Source organism: Rhamphochromis sp. 'chilingali' (assembly GCF_963969265.1).
Source record: "Rhamphochromis sp. 'chilingali' genome assembly, chromosome: 22".
NCBI lineage: Eukaryota > Metazoa > Chordata > Actinopteri > Cichliformes > Cichlidae > Rhamphochromis > Rhamphochromis sp. 'chilingali'.
In genome coordinates, this window is record NC_137950.1 from 9751525 (window position 1) to 9770657 (window position 19133).

The window sequence follows — 19133 nt, forward strand, 5'->3', positions numbered from 1 at the left end:
CTGTGTGGCTGATGTGAGCATCTTACATATATATACACATATATATGTGTGTGTGTAATTGCTTAGAATCAGAATACTTTAATAATCCCTAAGGAAATTATGGCAAAATTATGGAAAGCATTTTCAGTGCTCAGAGTGAGTAGGAAAGTGCTATACTAGCCCATTTATATAGAATATGACTGAAAATTAGGAAACGCACAATAAAAATACCCTTAAAAAAATTAGCTGCCACCTAATTAACTAACAGATTAACATTTTTAGGTCTCTGCTCTATGTAAACGTATGCAAATGTAAATTTTACAAAAGACAAAAATCCTGTTTATTGTATAACAGAGACTACAACATAGCAACACGGCACTCCACTGTATATGTTATAGTGGCAAATCACTGTTCAGTGAGCTCATTATTGTATGTTTCAAGAGGGACCGCTCTGTGAAATTGGCTGCACACATGGCCAGACACATTAATGATTGCTTTAGAAATGAGAGGAAGCATCATTTTAACACAAGGTACAGACTCAAATCTCCAAGCCTATTCATTTCATACTAACGGGAGCGTGTAAACCTTCATCACACTAAGCCGATTACAGGCTGGAGGAAGAAAGGGCATGCTAACACGTGCTTCTGCGCTGAGCAGACAACAAATCTAACGTGATGTAAACAGCAGATGGAGTCGTCATAAATTATGGACAGGAGGGAAAACATAACTTATACAGACTGATCCCGATAAGCTTTTATTACAGTTAGAATCCGGCAGGATGTGGACTGTGGATGTGACTAACTTCCACACTCAGCATGTACACACCTAACATGAACTGAATTTCTTTGGAGTCTTGTGGTTCCTGCATCCTTCTAAATTATATTTGTCTCCTTTGACTGACCTCCTCCTCTCCTCTTTCTTTACACTCTTCTCCTGCCTTCTGTGCTTCTTACAGTCCACTCACATGTCGGGGTTCTTAAGACTTTTCTGGGGTTCACACCCGTCTGCGATATTGACTGGCCTTAAACAAACCACATAGACACTCACAAGCCTGTCGGCCAGTCTAAACAGAAGAAAGGATCTCCAAGCAAACACCACAGAATGTGTAATAAACAGTCAAACTATTACAGAGGTCATTTGCAGTATGGATTAGAGCAGCGGTCCCCAACCCCCGGGCCTTGGACCGGTACCGGTCCGTGAGTCGTTTGGTACCGGGCCGCGAGAGTTGAGGCTCAGGTGTAAAATGTATGGTTTTCAGGGTTTTTATCGGTTTTTAGCGTTATTTTGTTATCGTTTTTTCGTTAACTCGATTTTCCTGGGTCTTTGGGTCATGTGTTATGAATAAATCTTCTTTTTTTCGGTACCAGTACTAGTTTTATTTTGTTGTATTTATCCGCGACACCTTAAAGGCCGGTCCGTGAAAATATTGTCGGGCATAAACCGGTCCGTGACGCAAAAAAGGTTGGGGACCGCTGGATTAGACAACCCGATTTAGAGATTATACCTGTAGCTCTGTGGCTGTTTAGTTGTGGCCCATTTTTATACTCATATCTTCTTAGATATGTCTTAATATACACTTTAAACTGCTGCTCAGAGATGGTATTATTTTAATCTGTTACACAAAAGGTTAATTATTATGACAAACTTCACCTTCATGACAATAAAATGTGTTGTATTGATTGAGTGAAACCTTGGAAAGCCATGTGAGGTCAATCTAGCTAGACCAGTTGGCCACAGGCAGTGCTTCTGTGTTTGAAGCATGACGGCTCACTAACAGTCCTGAAATCTACGGTCTCAGAGCAACAGCATGATGGAGGGCGAGGCTGTTCTCTGTCTTATTTTATGTTACGCTCACACAGTAATTGACTTTCATGCTCACACGCCACAAGCTAGAAATACAACACTGGAACTGCCAGCACTGAGGTCAAGAGACGCAAGACAAGGAGGCAGACACTGTGGACAACAGCGCTCTCTAGTGTTAGCAAACAGAGTAGGAACTAAAGAATAAATAGAGTCCAGGCACAATGCATACGAGTAGGTATGTGAGGCGATATGAGATGGTGAATAGCAAATTTAATGCTAACTATAACAGCTAGGAGAGAGTAAAATTATTTTACAGGTTCTTTTTTAATACAAAAGGAAGCTCAGTGAAATTAATGTCATGCAAACTAGCAACTGATGGGAATTCCTTGCTGCTTCCTGTATCTAATCTGTGGTCACGTGACTTCAGATATTTGCATCACTCACCATAAAACAGGATATTACATTTTTGGCTCAGACGGTCAGCACAGAGATAAACGCACAATGGGAAACCTGCAGGTTTTTGTGATAAGGGTGCAGAGAATAAGGGATCTCACCTGGTACGATCTCAAACAGGTGCCTTCCTGGTTCGTCTGGATTAGCTGTGAGTTCATTGACCAGGCATCCCTGCAGTGGTATACAGCCCTGAAACGTACAGGAAGAAGCTTTCAAATAGTTTCCCACCACAGAAGCATCGATTTCCTTTGTCTTTTCTCCACTTTCACTAGTTTCTCGACTTTTTACTTATATTTTACTGTAACTTTCCAGAAAACTGGCTAAAGAAAGAAAGAAAGAAAGAAAGACAAATATGAGGAGCTGGGCACACTGAGATAAACACTTGTGGTTTGGAGTGACCGTGACCTACAACATGACCTGTGATGGATGTAAATTTCCTGGCTTCTGTGACGAAACACTCGGTCAGTTGGTAGTTTATGAAAATCTTATTTTAACAGGTAACCTTATCTATGGCCAATGTTTAGGATGCAAATGAGTCCAAGCCTGTGATAAAATCTGTTTTTGTGCCCCACTTGACTCCCTGCAGTGGTGACACCCTCTCTCGAGCTCTGCATTGATTATTGGTGTTCTCTGTTTTCAGTCACCTCTGCCAACGTGTTATCACAGCTTCCAAATAGTTTGCTTGTGGTCTCTATTCCTAACTAAACTCTCAGTTATTCTGGCAGGATATGGTGGAAACTCCAGGCTAATTTTAAGATCATTTGACAGACAGGTACAGCTAGTACCTGCGTAACCCTCTGAGGTCTAAACCCAAACCTGTGTCATGTTTTCAAGGGTTATGGTTTAACTCTGTTAGGTCTAAGTCATCATTGATGATCTTTTTAAGTTGAAATTTGGCACGCCATTTGGAATGATATTAAGACTGAGGGTACTCCCATTAGGCAATCCAAAGTGTGGCCAAGCATGCTGGACCAACAGTGCCCGATTCTTTTGGGATTGCTGCAAATTGTGCTTGGGCAAGTGTGCCATGCCCTGACCTGCTCAAAGAGGCGTCCCTGGCTGATTGATCTGGAGTGATTGACCATGTCTAAGAAAAGATCTTCAGTCCTTTGTCAATAACCGACTCTGCAAACCTGAGGACTGGGTGTGACTGATTCCAAAAGCAGCCCCAAATGAACCACAAAATAGCGCACAGAGTTACTCGGATTCTGCAAGATTGCCTGTTTTTGCCATTACATCGTAATAAAATGTGTGCATGACGGGCTTGAGTCTGACTTAGTTGCCTACTCTCACCCCCCCACCTCCTGTTTCCTCCCTCCTTATTACTCACCTCTTAGCCCCTCTAAAAATTTAAGCAGCTACTCCTGTGATTGAACAGGGACCCACACAGATTATCAGAATACATTATCCAGATCAATACCCATTTAGCCCCGAGAACTTAGGGCCAAGTGAGCTGTGAAGAGATGCCAGCGTCTGTAGGTCGGCCCCGTTAATCTCCACACTGGCATCCTCCATCAAACAGGCAGAAGAGTCTGCCAAACAGCCTCAGCCTGAGGGCCGGGCTGTCGCCAGCATTAGTCGCCATGGCAACAAATGGAAAGGGGTGGAAGCTGTGGATGGATAGAGCACAGGGGCAGGGCAGGATGGGTGTCCCAAGGGTGCTATGTGCTCAGAATAACACAAGTAGCTGGCTGGGGATGAATGACTAAGAAAAGGCAACACGTAACCCAAGAACACAAATCACGCAGAAAAGTAGGCTAGATAGCACTGTTTGTCCTTCCCTGCATTTTAACCAATGATACGGGAACTGTGCGCACATGTAAGAGCTTCAAAGCAGCTGCAAACAGATGCGGCCACGCCTACTTTAACCTCGTTTGTACACGAATGCCAGTCAGTTATTATTCTAGCCTGGCCTCTCGAGGTTTGTTCACACTTTTATCTCACGTTGGCAACAGTGCAACATGAACAGCTAGCGCATTGTTACTCATGGACATTACGCAGTGCTGTTGATCGGTACCGTGTGTCTAGATCTGGACCTGAAGCACCCCAGACTCGTCCTGTTTGGCGCGTGCCATGCCCAGGTCTATAGACGCACGCCTCTTAAAAGTAATCGGTGCCAGAAGTGGACGTAAAGCAAGAAACGAAGGAGCAGTAAAGAATTACTGGAACAGAAAGCCATGTACAATGCTGATGCTGCCAAGGTTTCGGAGCACCATAATGTCAGGCTGAAAAAATCTAAAATCATATGAAAGCAGTAAGTGATGGGGTTGGGCATGAATCAAATCAAAACAAAACCAAATATAAACTTTAAGTTTAAGCTGTTTTTAAGCTTTTTTTTGTTTATTTTGTCAAAGGTTTTGTGTATTACAACCAGAGTCATGGTTGTGTGATGGTGGTGCCCTTTGTGTACCGCCAGATAACTGGACTCTGTTTGTTCAGCAGTGTATTCCACCCCCCCAGACCAACACACACACGATGAAAAGGAAAACCCCCATAGATCCTCATCCAGCGCTGCCTTCCCTGCTACCAATTATCACATCCTTTCATCTTGGTAGTGGGGCAGTCATGTTCTGTTCGCAACACCCTCCCCACCCACACCTCCACCTCCGACCACACTCCCGGCCTCGGGTTTCCTATTGATTAAGAGATGAGAGGGTTAAAAAAAAAGGCCAGAATCACAGTTTCTCACACAACTCAGAGGGTGTGCATGCATGAGTGGGTTTGTGATGGTGTGTGTGTGTGTTGTGTGTGTGCGCGTGTGCAGTCAGCCACACTCAGCACATGTGACTTGAATCCCTTGGAAGTTGCGAATCAATATGAGCTGGATGAGTATTGGCAAGCTCTGATTAAAGACTGTCATTTTTTCTCCTCAAAATTGGAGACAGAGAAGTGTGGAACACGTCATTGTGTGTGTGTGTGTGTGTGTGTGTGTGTGTGTGTGTGTGTGTGTGTGTGTGTGTGTGTGTGTGTGTGTGTGTGTGTGTGTGTGTGTGTGTGTGTGTGTGTGTGTGTGTGTGGCATCAGTCAATCATGAACCTTCTGTCTTTTATTGTTGGATTACATCACTCCTTGTTGCATCTACAACTAAACCTATTAGCTTCACTGAATCTCCACCTAAAAGTATTCGATATAAGTGTGTGTGTGTTTGTGTTTTGTAGGAATGCAGAGTGGGAAAATGTGAGTCAGCTGTTTGCCACAGTTCAACAAAGAAGCAATGGGATTGATTGGAGGTTTACTCTGTAGACAATTTTACAATGATGTACTAATGCAGTAGGAAGACAGGCGTCACACGCTGCCCTGCTGTTTGTACTAATGCACTGAAGCGTCTGCTGAGTGTGGTGAGTTATCATTACAGCTGAGTGTTTTCATCTGACAGCAATAAAGCACACGCAGTGTTACTGTTGGTAGCGGTCACTCATTGTACATAATTAGCTCCAAGCCTTGATGTTTTTAACTATGAGAACCATGAGGAGGCAGAATTGGAATTTGTTACTTACTTACATGTAAATGTAAAAAAATGAGGTGTTTAGCAAATATAAATAATAATATTGGATAAATATAAGCTTTAAGAATGTGCCTTATTGCACTCTGCACTTTTATTAGTCATTGTTCAAGTTTTTAGGGATAAATAGGGATAAATGTTTTTTCTGCGTATCTTCAGTGTGTCTTTGATTTATTACTGTTAGTTTATTGCTTTATATTTATTGCTTTATTCAAATGTAATCATTTGTAGTGGCAGTATCTGCCTAGTGCAGCTGCATAAGGTGCTCAAGAAGAAGTGATATTGATATATGTTGTTATATGTTGCATTTTTCCCACCCCTAAAGAAATGTTAAAAATCTGAAAATGAAATACTGAGCCACATATAATGTTACCCACATATATGTGGGTAACAGACATCTCCAAAAACGTTGGAGCACTTATATATGTGATGTCTTCATAAATCGAGCAGTTATTTGAAATTTACACAGCTACATTCTTGCCTGAAAATATCTTAAAAGTTTATTTTGTGACCCAGAAAGAGTAACATTAAAACTAAGTAGCCTGTTTACTTCATAAACCTCTCTATTGCCCCCAAGTAGCCAATAAATGGAATGAATGAATGTTTAAGGTGGGTTTAAGTCCAGTGCTCAACTGTAGAGTGACTTAAAACAAGCAGATTTCTCACAGATGGGAATTAGGATAATTTTTTCTTGAGGTAATGGCTCAAAGTGCTGTTTGGCAAAACTGCAATCAGTTCCAATGATACAGAAAAAATGTTTGGGAACAAAGTCGTTTACAGAGATGACGTCAGAGGAAAACAGGGCTTGCTCGAGAGTACTTAGGGATCAACAAGAGTTTCTTTAATTAATGGGCAATTTGCTCTGCCGCGTGAGCTGCTCATGCTTTGATTTGAAAGACCTAAATTAGTTTTTTCCCCCTCCCACACTCAGACACTCAGACTGAACAAAAGCTTCAGATCAAATCATTTACATGAAGGTTTCTCATGTATTCAGCTGCACATTAAACTCCATATGTTTGAGCTGCATGACTCAGCTGTCCCGTCCTCCAAAAGGAAGCTGCACCTCATTATGTAAATATAATCACGCCGGCCAAAGAGCAGTGCTCCAGCTTTTAATTTCGCCACCCTCTGACTGTTTTCCGTTGTGTGTGAACGTGGCTGAAATATTACCTGCGGTTTGGTTTCTTCCTCGTCTTTGTAGAAGTAGAGCTGGTCCGAGCGCAGCACGAACCAGCGCAGCTGCCAGTTCTTCATGATGCTGCGCTGCTTCTTCAGCCACCCCGCCTTCAGAGCCCCCTCGTGGAGGCTCGGGGAGGCTGGGCGGCACGATCCTCGCGACACCTCGCTCATCACCATGCTCTTTGACCTGGCTGATGACACATACACAACACACAGCATATTTTTTAGGCTTATACACAAGCAGCTGAAAGCAAAGGATATTGTTTGTTTTGATTTATTTACCATTTGTCTTATTGTTTGTGTTCTAGTAGGTGTATGTTGTCCCTCTTTTTTTATCCTGAATGCACATAGTGCTCTACCAGGGGCTTTAGTCATGACAGCCTTTTAACCCAGGCTGCTCCACATAAAAGGGAATGGGACTGCAGAGAGGCAGCAGACACAAAAACTAAGGGGAAAAACACACACACACCCACACAGACCCACACCATGCATAGCCTCGGGTGACAGGGATACCCCCCCTTCAATTTCAGAGGTCCTTGGAATAGACTTATTGTGCAGAGGTACAACCCAGCAGAATAGCTGAGGCTTTTGAGCTCAGATAATAGGACCACATGGGACTGACTGGCTGACTGAATGCTCCTCAATAAATGTGTGTAACCTGAGCTCAAGTCAAAGATGGGTTTTAAAAGGGAGTGTGTGGCAGCTTTATAGCTACCGAGGTACTCAGATTTTCCTGGTATGACATCAGCGGTTAAATAATGTCATTTTTGTAGTTATTGCACGGACATTTAAATAAAACTTCTGTAGACATAAAGGAGCGTGACTCTACACTGAGGTGTGTTTTCATCAGACGCTAAAGGATACATTATTTTTACACACTTACAAAAAGGTTTGGCACAGATAAATAAACCTGGGGCAAACTAGTGAAAGGCTATTTGATGATCATGTATTATTTAGAGCAATCAATTCTGCTGACATCCTCCCTGCTGGTGTGTGTTCTTTGCCCCCCCACATACCTCAGACACACACACACACACGTATACATGGAATCGATGGCACTGAGGCATGGAAGGGGAAGAAAATCAATTTTTATTCTTTTTTATTGTCCCACATCTTTACCTTCAGCCTATACATTGAGTTTAACGAACATGGCTCATATCATTTTTATTGCACATTACAGCCTGTTTTGACACCCTGAAAAGCCTGTTGATTCTGACAGACGTGGTGTGGCCCACTATTTTTTTTATGCAAACTGGGTCCAGGCTTGCTGTGGAAACCTCTTTAATATATATCAGTAATATATATTCAGTAATATATTACCTTAAAGTGGTATCTTTTTTCCACTCTGTGTCTAATGCTGTCCTGTCTGCATTCTTTAATAAGAAGGTTTTAGAGAGCACACAAATGCTGCCTAAACTGCAAGAATAATTTGCTAGTGCAGCTGTGACTTTAACTTGGTTGGATTCAGTTTGAAATTTGCTTCAGTGTGTGGCTTTCATTATGATTGTGCAATTTAGCCTTTTTGCCAGTGACCAAGCATTATTCATGTTCCCTGGTTTCAACAAAGAGTGGTGTCATATTACCCTTTTTGTTTAATCCAGCTTTTCATTGTTAGCTTGCTCCTTTATTCTGAATGTTTGTGCAGATATTTGGAAAACACTGGCGGCAGATACAGAGTACTGCATCGTGGTGCTAGTGTTTGGGCTGCTGCTCAGGGCATGTTTAAAGGTGTAATATGTAAGATAATAATATACAGTCTATTAACAGCAACCCACAAGGGAGAGCAGCTTATTACTAGAATGCTTTTGTAGTGGTATACTCCACTATTGTAGAGTAAAGTAAGGTAAGCCTTCTGGTCAGGTGACTGTAATCACCTATGACTTCAGTTTTTTCCAAAACACTAAAGATTGGCACGAATTCACGTATTGCTCTAGATGGTTTTCTTTCAAAAGACTCTTGAAGTCATGGAGAGTGCCTCTAATTGGGATTTATTTATATGGTCACATTGACACATGACTCATGAGGAAAGATAACCAGTTTAGGGATGGGGAGTGAATCTGAGGGCTGAGTAGAGCCAGAGCCACTGACTAAGTAACATTTTCCCATTTTCCATTTTAATATGAAGTGACGTTTTCCTTTATTTCATGTTTTCATACATGGAACACTCTTTTTCCACATCTCTGTTTAGACAGTTGCTCTTGCAAAAGAAGGAATCAGATGCATTCAGTCTGTCAGTACCGACCCACAACTTACTGAGGAGGATAGAGGCAGCGTTGCTAGTTAAACATAAAAATAAATACCTTTTTTGCAAAGAGCCGTTTCCTTTGGCTGCCATTAATAACACAAGCTCATCATATGCAGTGTGGGCAGTGCTACCCATGGACTCATTATCACCTCTTAAGCTACGAAGACAGATTACAAGGGTCTGGTTGGGACTAGCTGCTTGTTATGGGTCAATATTTCTGCAACGTTATGCAAGACAACTTTGAAATTTGGTCAGACTCTTTATTTCTCCACATTCTGCTGTTGAGTTCATTTTGAATCATTTTAAAGTAATTATAACATATTTTAAAAAGCTTTAATATCAGCAGACTCACCTCTCTTTATGATTTACCTCTCTCCTCTAGATTGGCTTTCTTTCTTTTTCACTGCTAACAGTTCCCGTCTCCCCTGGCTCTTTATTTTCACTCCTCTGCCCGACACCCTCCATTTCTCGTACTTTGACTCGCTCTAATTCTTCTCGTCTTTTGAATCAAAGAGCACCCAGCGCACATGCATTTAAAGGACAGTTTTGTTATCAAACTGGCACGGTAACTAATTTTTGAATTACAGCTAAACTTTAATTGGCTGCATATAATCTTTTACATGTAAAATAATTTTCATTTTTCATGAGAAGTCAATTTGAAGCACTGCAAAGCATAGGGTTATCTGTTATTGTTTTGAACAAGAGACTCTTCTGCAGCTGGCTTTTTCTCTAACCAGTTAATATTTAGCAGAAGAAGCATAACTTGAATCTCTCTTATATCATTTTACTTTGTAGATCTCTAGTTTTCTTTTGAATCCTAAGCTATGCTTTCCTTAGCTGTCACTATTCTTTGATGTTTTGGTTGTCCAGTGTTGCCTTGACTACACAAATGTGATAGCACAACCCCTGCACAGATCAGCTGGATATTTCGACATGGTGAAGTGTCTCATGTGGGCAGCATCAGCGGTGTAAACAAATCAGTCTTACCCTGACTGGGATCATCGCTACAACTAACAAATTGCAGTTGTATTGCAGTTGTGTAACTCACCTTCCCTGTCCTTTTTAAAACCTCTCCTTTTTCGCACCACATCCCGTCCCTCTTGCCTTTCCATCGCTCCTCAACCTGCCACTGCTCCCATAAAAGAGGACCACTGTTCAACACATAAGCTGCCTGGATCTTGGACTCAATGGAACATACGCAGGGCGATGATTCACGCCTGACTCACAACTGATTTTTGATTTGTGTGTGTGTGCATGTGTGTGTGTGTGCGTATCAAGCACAACTACCCACTGTGCCAATTTGGACCTTCTATTCAGAGTGATTCAGACGTTCCTTGGTTTGGGTGGAGCTGGTCTGTGGTCACTTCTACAACTATCAACTACAATGAAGGAAAAAAGGCCATTTTGCTGTAAAAGTGCACTTTATACACAATCACTGCAATTCAGTGTGGTTATGGAAGCGCTGAGTCAAATTGCAAGGGCTCATCATCATGGATGACTTTGTGCAGTACAATATACCCATTATTGTCCATCATGACTTCTCTGATGATAACTTATGTAACTGAGAGAATGCATCATGTTATTTCACTGTCACGGAATAATTGTATGTATATCAAGGAATACCTGATGGATTGGCTACATATCCAGTTACGATATCATGAAAATTGAAGCTGGTTAAAAGGAAATTGTTAAAAAAAAAAAAAGGCCATATACTGTAGATCACTTTAAAAAACATATTTTTTGTGCTATTTACCAATAATTATATTTATCTGTCCAGTACACTACACCCCTGAGTTACAATCAAGAGTCTAAAATGTAGAAAGCTGTTGTAGCTTATTAGCTATATGCTTTGTGCTTTTCAAGACCAATTAGTTGTACAAATGTGCCTTTTGACCAAACTTACCGTTCAAAGCCCCAGAAACAAGCTGACTAAATGATAGCTAAGTCAGCTAGCTTAAAAATTAAAGCACAGAAAGCTAATGTGACTGACTACTTCTAGCATGTTCTTAGATTACAGTTGTGTTAGCTTTTAGCTCAGCAGCTACATTAGTTTACCAACTAGCCCAGTGAGTAGCTCCTAGGTCAACAAGCCTCTAGCACTAGCAACTAACATTAGCGACTTCAAGTCAAACAAGTACAGGGATGTAAATACATTAGAAGTTTTTTTTTAAGCCAGGATAGTCCACTAGCAGCCATCAGCTACAAACTGATGTGGAACCTTTCCTTTGGTTCATGTCAAATAAAACGAGGTTACTATGATTACTATTAGATATTAGTAATGCTACTACTGAAACTCATTCTTCTTTCAAAGTGCTTTGGCCCAGTAATGTCATGAGGACTGATACTTATGATACCAACATTCAAAAAAGGAAACAGTACTTATTTTATTTAGCACCGCAGGCATCCCCAAGGCTGCAGTTAGGGTTGCCAATTGTCCTGTTTTAGCCGGGACATGCAGTATAATGAGCAAAACTGGTGCATCCCTTATATTAACTAAAATGTCCCGTTTATTGATTGTTACCTGCAACGTCACTTTCTGACCAACAGTTGGCACTCTTACAAATACCAAATATGATTTGACCGTAATTATATCAGATGAGTGCTTGTGTCCAGTCACAACTGATGTGAGGAGTAATATGTGAGTCATAAAAATACGGTGCCATTTGGTCTGCTTAATAAACTGAGTAATTGAAACCTGTATTTACAGTATTTTGTTTGATCATTTTTCTTTTTTTCCCATGTGATTTCTGTCATTTATTGTTTTAGATGAGGTATTGATTATGAACATACAGTGCATATTTACACTATGCCCAGCTAGCTGTGCACTGTGTTTCTGGCACACCAGAGTGTCAGTTTGCAACCCTAGCTGCAACTCTTCTGTGAATTTTAGTCTATCCTTACATGCTAAGGAATCATGTAAGGAAGTACTTTGCATTGTTGTCCTGAAATACACGTTACTACCTATTATTATTTATGTATTGAGACAGTTAGCACTGCCGTTGTAAATCAGTTATTTTCTACATGCTAAAATGTTTACAAAGGACTGATATTTGTACTGACTATTAAATTTCTGGTATCATGACATTCCTACTTTGGCCAGTAATTTACATAATGTTCACTGCTTCACAGTGGCATGTTAACAGTGGATTTTTATAACTTCACCAGTATTGATGAAATTTTTAGGTCTACTGCTCATTGTTAAAATGTTTTATTCACCATTGTATTATGTGGAAGATAAAGCCGCAGTATAAACATGGCAGATAAGTGCATATGTTTGCTAATTTGTGTGAACTGAGCCTTAAAGAAGGCTTTACAGGACAGAGGACTCCACAAAGCAAAACCATGTGAGGATGTAGCTTCATTCAGTTTGCTCGTGTATAAACAGGAGAACGGTGATGCTGATTGTTCATCCACAGAAATAGACAAACTCACAGAGACTGAAATTCATGCAACCCTCAAAATAGCAGCGATGGAGTGCCCTGTCCTGGACTCAGCAGTGGCACATATGGAACTAATGCCACAATGTGAACAAATGGTTGTCAACAAACGTAAAACAAAGCACAAGTGGTCTGACACATGAAGACACACGATGCCTCGCACACATGCCTGAACGCGCACACTGCCTGTGACGTCACTTTATACAGTTTGGAGCTGTATATTTATCACCAGTGGGAAATTGATATAAGGCTGTTATGCACATCAGAGAGGAGTGGATCCATTAGCATGGCCGGGCGAGTGCTCCAGAGTAGCTCAGTAGCACTACACTGATGGCTAAATCACATGCACGCAAGCACAAACATTGGCATGTTGGAAGAATCCAATTTCATTAATCTGGTTTTTGTCCAGTGATTTATGGCTTGCGAAAAAAAACAGCACAGGGAGTTACAGGTGCATCAATACGTTAGCCTATCACTGCTGATTAATGCGTTAGCTGTTATGTGTGTGTGGTAGCATTTCTTGGGTGGGGGCTGCAAATAATATACAGCCTGTTATGTTAAAACTGCAGTGGGGTGGACGTGATCTGCACTGGTGGGTGCGCGTTATCGTCTCTACATGTACGTTATATGTGTGAATTTTTCCTCCACAGTCTTGCTCACAGCATGTAGTTGTGAGGGTGTTCGTTCATGTTTCTTTGACAGGCGTTATGTCAGGGTGTTGCTACATTGGAGCACTTTGATCACAAAACCATGGTAACACAGATCAAAAAGACGCAGCTGATATGTGGGCAATTAAATCTGCTACTATTTCTGTAGCCAACCATTGTAACCACAACCCTGTTACAGTTTCAATGTGTTAGTGGCTGACACAGTTATTGCTAAAAGCCAACAGTTAGATAGAAGCTAAAAGGTAAATAATATCAAGTCTGTAGTTTAGACATGGTAGAAATTGACCTTTATTTGCTTCCTTGATAGAAAGATAAATCTGATACGGTTTGTCTGTTTGCTAAATAAGAAGCAGAAGCATCTGAAGAGCAGTGTGCAACAGCCAGACTGAACATTGTGTTACGTCTTCAATATCTGCAAAAACACAAGGCCCTATAGGATCTGGGTGACATGCTGTCATTTACCCTCCAATTTGTTACAAGGGCAACTGCCTCCATTAGCTCTAAAACCAAAATGGACACTGTACCAGGGACATTGTCAAGACTTCTTGTACACAGAATATGGTTGTTCACGTCAAGTAGCAACCTCTGAGGTTAAAAAATGTAGCCAATGTGGAAATGGCAATTTCCTCAAATGGGTAGTTGAGGTTGGTTCCAAAAGTGGAGTCAGTCCCAATAGACTCCCATGTAAATATGTCCAGCAACAGAACTAGACATGTTCTGTAGACTGACACACCAAAACATCTTTGGTCTTTATAGAGTGGACTGGAGAGATTCCAGCTGGATTCAAGCTTGTGCCACCAACTCTTGTTTTTTGGGGGTCATTAAAGATGTAAATTGTAAAATCGTTCCATTGTGGAGAAAGGTCATTGGAGGACTTCCGATCACAACTTTATCCTGCGAAATTAATATTTATACTTTTATACTAAATATTTCTTTTCACATGTATAACTCATATTCTTATAACTGTTTTATTTTTGATTCAGTCTAGCTGTAGACTTTTGATCAGACGGAAATGACATTTCAATTGTGTATGCCACATTCCACATATTTTAGAACTGACAATAAAGTTGACTTTGACTTTTCCTTTCTTTGTGTCCATTGTGCAAGAGAAAAGGTTATTTTTTTTAATATAATGCAATTAGTTTATGTTATATTAAGACTTAAAGTTGACACGATAAGGACAGTTTGTTTGCAATTCATCTTATTCAGTTAAAATAAGTAAGAAGTTAAAACAGTGCTGTAATGAAACGAGTGTACGGTAATCCCCATCTCTAACCTGCCGTCCAAAAACCAAAACAGTGCCAACTGAAATGTTCAGAAAAACAGAAATCACAAAGCAACGGGTGACTTCACAGCCATCGTTTACATACAGGCTACACTGTAGAAAAAAATTGCAATATAAAAGTATTTTACTGTGTATTTTACAGTTTTGTACTGTTTTTCTAGAATATCATTAAATTCACATAAATAGACTGTGATTTTACATTTCAAATGTAAATTAACGTAAAATCACTGTAAATGTAATAAAACATAATTTTCTTGTTTTTCAAAAAAAAAATTTTTTGTCAAATTCAAATTTTATTTGTCACGTACACAGTCATACACAGTACGATATGCAGTGAAATGATTAGACAACTGCTCGTGACCTAAAGAAAAAAAAGGAAAAGGCTATGAATAAGATAGGAAATAAATATGAAAAATTAAAAAGTGTAAATTTAACTAGGAAGGAATAAAATATAAAAAATTAAGGTTAAAAATGAGTTAAAATTTTTAAATGTATCTGTCTGTACATATGCATATTTAGATATTAATAATATTCTCACTGTTATTTAGGGCGATCGTGGCTCAAGAGTTGGCAGTTTGCCTTGTAATCAGAAGGTTGCCGGTTTGAGCCCCGGCTCGGACTCTCTCAGTCGTTGTGTCCTTGGGCACTTCACCTACTGGTGATGGCCAGAGGGGCCGATGGTGCACTATGGCAGCCTCGCCTCTGTCAGTCTGTCCCAGGGCAGCTCTGGCTACGATTCTAGCTGCCTCCACCAGTGTGTGAATGAATAGTGGAATTGTACAGCGCTTTGAGGGTCTCGAAAAGCGCTATATAAATGCAATCCATTATTATTTAAACCAACTGTTAACTGTATATTTCTGTACATTTAAGTATTAGTATTCATATTGCCGCATTCATTGACCTTGTTTATTATGGGCTCAAAATGTGGTCATAAATATTTTGTACTTGTAAAAAAGATTTGTATGTGTAAAAAAGATTTGTGTGTGCGTAAAAAAGATTTGTATGTGTAAAAAGAATTTGTGTGTGCGTAAAAAAGATTTGTATGTGTAAAAAAGATTTGTGTGTGGACTTAGAAAAAAAAACCCTGCAAGTTACAAGTACGGATTTTTGACCCTATTTTTCTACCCTTCATCTGATTGGTCAATGTCATGTCAATCACAAATGTAACAATCCAATCAGAGAACAGATGGGTTTGGCTGTCGGAGGGGCGCTTTTTTGAACTGCAGGTCCTTGAAGGGTGATACCGTTTGAAGCTGGAGGATCGCTATATAAATATCCGATAGCAGCTAGGTCCCCTAACTTTCAGTAGCTGTTGAAAGGAAAAAGTTGTGGTATATCAGTGGTTAGAAATAACATTATTACTTTAGGATTAGTTTAACACAAAGTCAGGGCTGACCCAGGACCATTGCTGTGAGTCACAGTGCGCAGCATAAAAGTCCTTTCACATCGGATGCAGGATACGCTGCTAATGCTAACTGCTAACTAAAAGCAAAGGATCCAGAATTTGTTACGCTGGCTGCTGGGCTCTATGGGTTTTTGCAGCAGCTCTACCTGTACTAGATGCACCTGCTCCTTGTCTTTTCTATCTCTGACTTTATGTCCTCTACAAGAGTTTGTTTTTTTTGCTAGTTCTTCAAATGTTCAATAAAAACATGTATGCTAATTCATAACGAAGAAAGCTTTGTAATGAAGACTGTCATTTCCAAAACACTGCCCGCCCCCACCCCGCAGTCCGCAGCGCTGTTGAAAAGGCTGTGGAAGTCCCTGTATTAAACACGTAGACCTGTGACATAAAAATCACCAAACTCGGACGACCACAGACTGTTTTCCTTCGTGGTGATGAAGGAAAACGCTGGGTTGGCATGTAAAAGGGCATTTATTCCCTTCAAGGACCTGCAGTTCAAAAAAAGCGCCCCTCGACAGCCAAACCCATCTGTTCTCTGATTGGATTGTTACATTTGTGATTGACATGACATTGACCAATCAGATGAAGGGAAGAAAAATAGGGTCAAAAATCCGTACTTGTAACTTGCAGGGGGTTTTTTTTCTAAGTCCACACACAAATCTTTTTTACACATACAAATCTTTTTTACAAGTACAAAATATTTATGACCACATTTTGAGCCCATAGTTTATAAGTAATTTCATTGTTTAATCATGTTAAAATGTTCCTAATTTAATGTTTAAAAGCACTTGACAAAGGCAAATCCCATGGAAAATTAGGGCAACAAACTGTATTGTCATTACTGAAAATAACCGTATTTTTATGAGAAAGTTATTTTCTGTTATTTTATGGTGTTATTTTGCCGCCCCAGCTGCCGGAATATTACTGTTTTTTTAGGATTTTTTTTTTTACGCTGTATGGTTTACATAGCTTGACCTTCTGCTGTCATGAATTCAGGAGCCAGGAATGATCAATACATGCGTGACACATCGTTAATTTATATTATGAGTGTCTTCTTCGGCTTACCTGTACAAGCAGCCTAATCATCCACAGCGTCGCCACCACGCTGGTTGGTGCCCCGTCCCTTCTTGACCTACTGTGACCTTAGCTCAACTTGTGATATGCGTCTGTGCGATACTCCATGCAACAAATGTGATGCTGTCAGCAGTGAAGCACTAATTTACAGACGGTATGCAGAGAATGTTTCCCACGCGGGGCTCACACAGTCGCTATAATCTCTTTCATTTTCACTGTCTCAGATGTGCAGCGAGGATGTGAAGTAGTGTCAGCTTATACGAAATATTCTTCCCTAGACTACCTTCCTTGATTCATAAAAATGCATTTTTGACCTTTATGCTATAGGAAACGAGGGATTTTGTCTATAAAACCCCTTGTTTAGGTCAGACTACAGATTTAACTGACTTTGCAACCAGTTCTGTGCCACTCCAGAGGATTTAAACATCGCTCTGCCATTCCTGGGAACTATTCATGTCATCTTATCAGATCCAGTTAGATAATTGTAGTTTTCTATTGGTGCCAAAAAAGAAATGGGAGACAGACGCACACTCTCACACACATATTAATGTATCCATCCACAAAGACACACACATGCCACACGGCTGCAGCTTCAGCGGCAGCTGACGGCAGCCTGATAGTGCCTAGCGCTGCAGTGATGAAACTAGAGATGCTGCTCACGCCTCCTAATAGAATTCACACCGACGGCATCGACCAGCTGTAGTAAAATGCTAATATACGCGAGAGGTTCCCTGTATGGGCAGATCGCCTGTTTCATTCAGAAATGTGAGCCAAACAGATGGAGGGGAGAAAAAGTGCTTCTCCATGGGTATTAGAAAACCATAAGTATAGGAGCAATTGTTTTTTATAGTAAAAGTGCGATGCAGTGTCATAAGGAGTTAGTGCATCTACTAATCCATCATCTAAAACTCTCACCACAGTCCCTGTGAGATGTGACGTGATGTATCTCCGTCCATGTGAAGGCAGAGAGAGTGAACCTACCTCTCCTGGTCTGTCTGATCTTTGGGCTCAGCATGGCTGTCATCGCTCGTCCGCACGCTCTCCTGTCGGCATGTTCCTGTACATCCACGCACCCCACCCCTGCGTTTCCCTCTGCCTCTCTCCTCTCCTTCTCCCACTGACCTTCTGCAGTGCAGCCGGCAGCTAGGGGGTTGGGTGAACACGGGGAGGGGAGGAGAATGGAAAGAGAAGAGGGGTGGTGAAGGGAAGGAGGGGGAGGAACTACCCCTGTTTTTTTGCCATGCCTGCGCTCACGCCCAGTGTCCTCCACCCCTTCCTTTTACATTATTCATAGTGGTACATCCGCCTGTGGTACATGAGGAGGATCTCCTCCAAAAAATGGGTCTGACTGGCTATTAGATGGCTGATTTTAAGTGCTCTTATTTTCCACTGTGATTACTTTTTTTTACGTCAAGATCTGTCTGTTTGTAAAAGGGAGGAAGAGGAGGAGTGCTCATCTGGCAGGTGTCTCCTCCTTCTGCCACTAATTAAGCAGCAGAGCTCTGCAGCTCGTCTCTGCCTTCCACCCTTAATTACTCATTTCCCCTCACCCATCTCCTGCTTTCTCTCTCACTCATCTCTCCTCCTTGCTGTACCAATATTTGATCTGCTCACTTCCTTCCCTTCCTCTCTCACCCCAGTTCCTGTTTTTAAATTCCTCTATAGCCTATGATCTGGCAATCCATTTTTATCTTTGCCAGCGTTGGCTTTCTAAGAATGATACAGCCTCCGGTTCAAAATCGGGTGTAAGAAATTCCCAGTTCATGCACTAGGCTGTAATTGCACCTTCCAGGCATTCCAGTGGCACTACTCAGAAAGACCAGGGGAAATAAAAAATACAGATCCCCTTCTAAAAGACAACGTCCTGTCTCCTTGAGCTGCGACAGCCTGTAATTGACTCAGGAAAGTGAGTAGGAGTGTGGCCCTTGGGAAGGAAAATTCAAAGCTGTTTTTTGTTCATTTTAGTACTTCTGGCTTTCATCAGTAAAATTTTTGTCTATTTTGTAAACTTGTATAGGCTTTTATGGAATCTGAGGCTATTTCAATCATTTTAGTAGTTGTTACAGGTGTTCTTTTTTCAGGTTAGCAGAAAGGATACTTCAT

The 19133-nt window shown here is 40.9% G+C and overlaps 1 protein-coding gene across 1 annotated transcript in view; it reads right to left on the minus strand.

Annotated features, from left to right (window-relative positions):
• arhgap22b (Rho GTPase activating protein 22b) overlaps positions 1–18163 on the minus strand; it is a 64928-nt gene extending 46765 nt beyond the window's left edge. The window contains exons 1-3 of the mRNA XM_080872819.1: positions 18012–18163; positions 6908–7107; positions 2337–2424 (exon numbers count right to left, since the gene is read on the minus strand). Coding sequence (XP_080728945.1) covers positions 2337–2424; positions 6908–7107; positions 18012–18054 — 331 coding nt within the window. The 5' untranslated portion in view covers positions 18055–18163. The remainder of the gene's footprint in view (positions 1–2336; positions 2425–6907; positions 7108–18011) is intronic.
• Between the last annotated feature and the right edge of the window lie 970 nt (positions 18164–19133).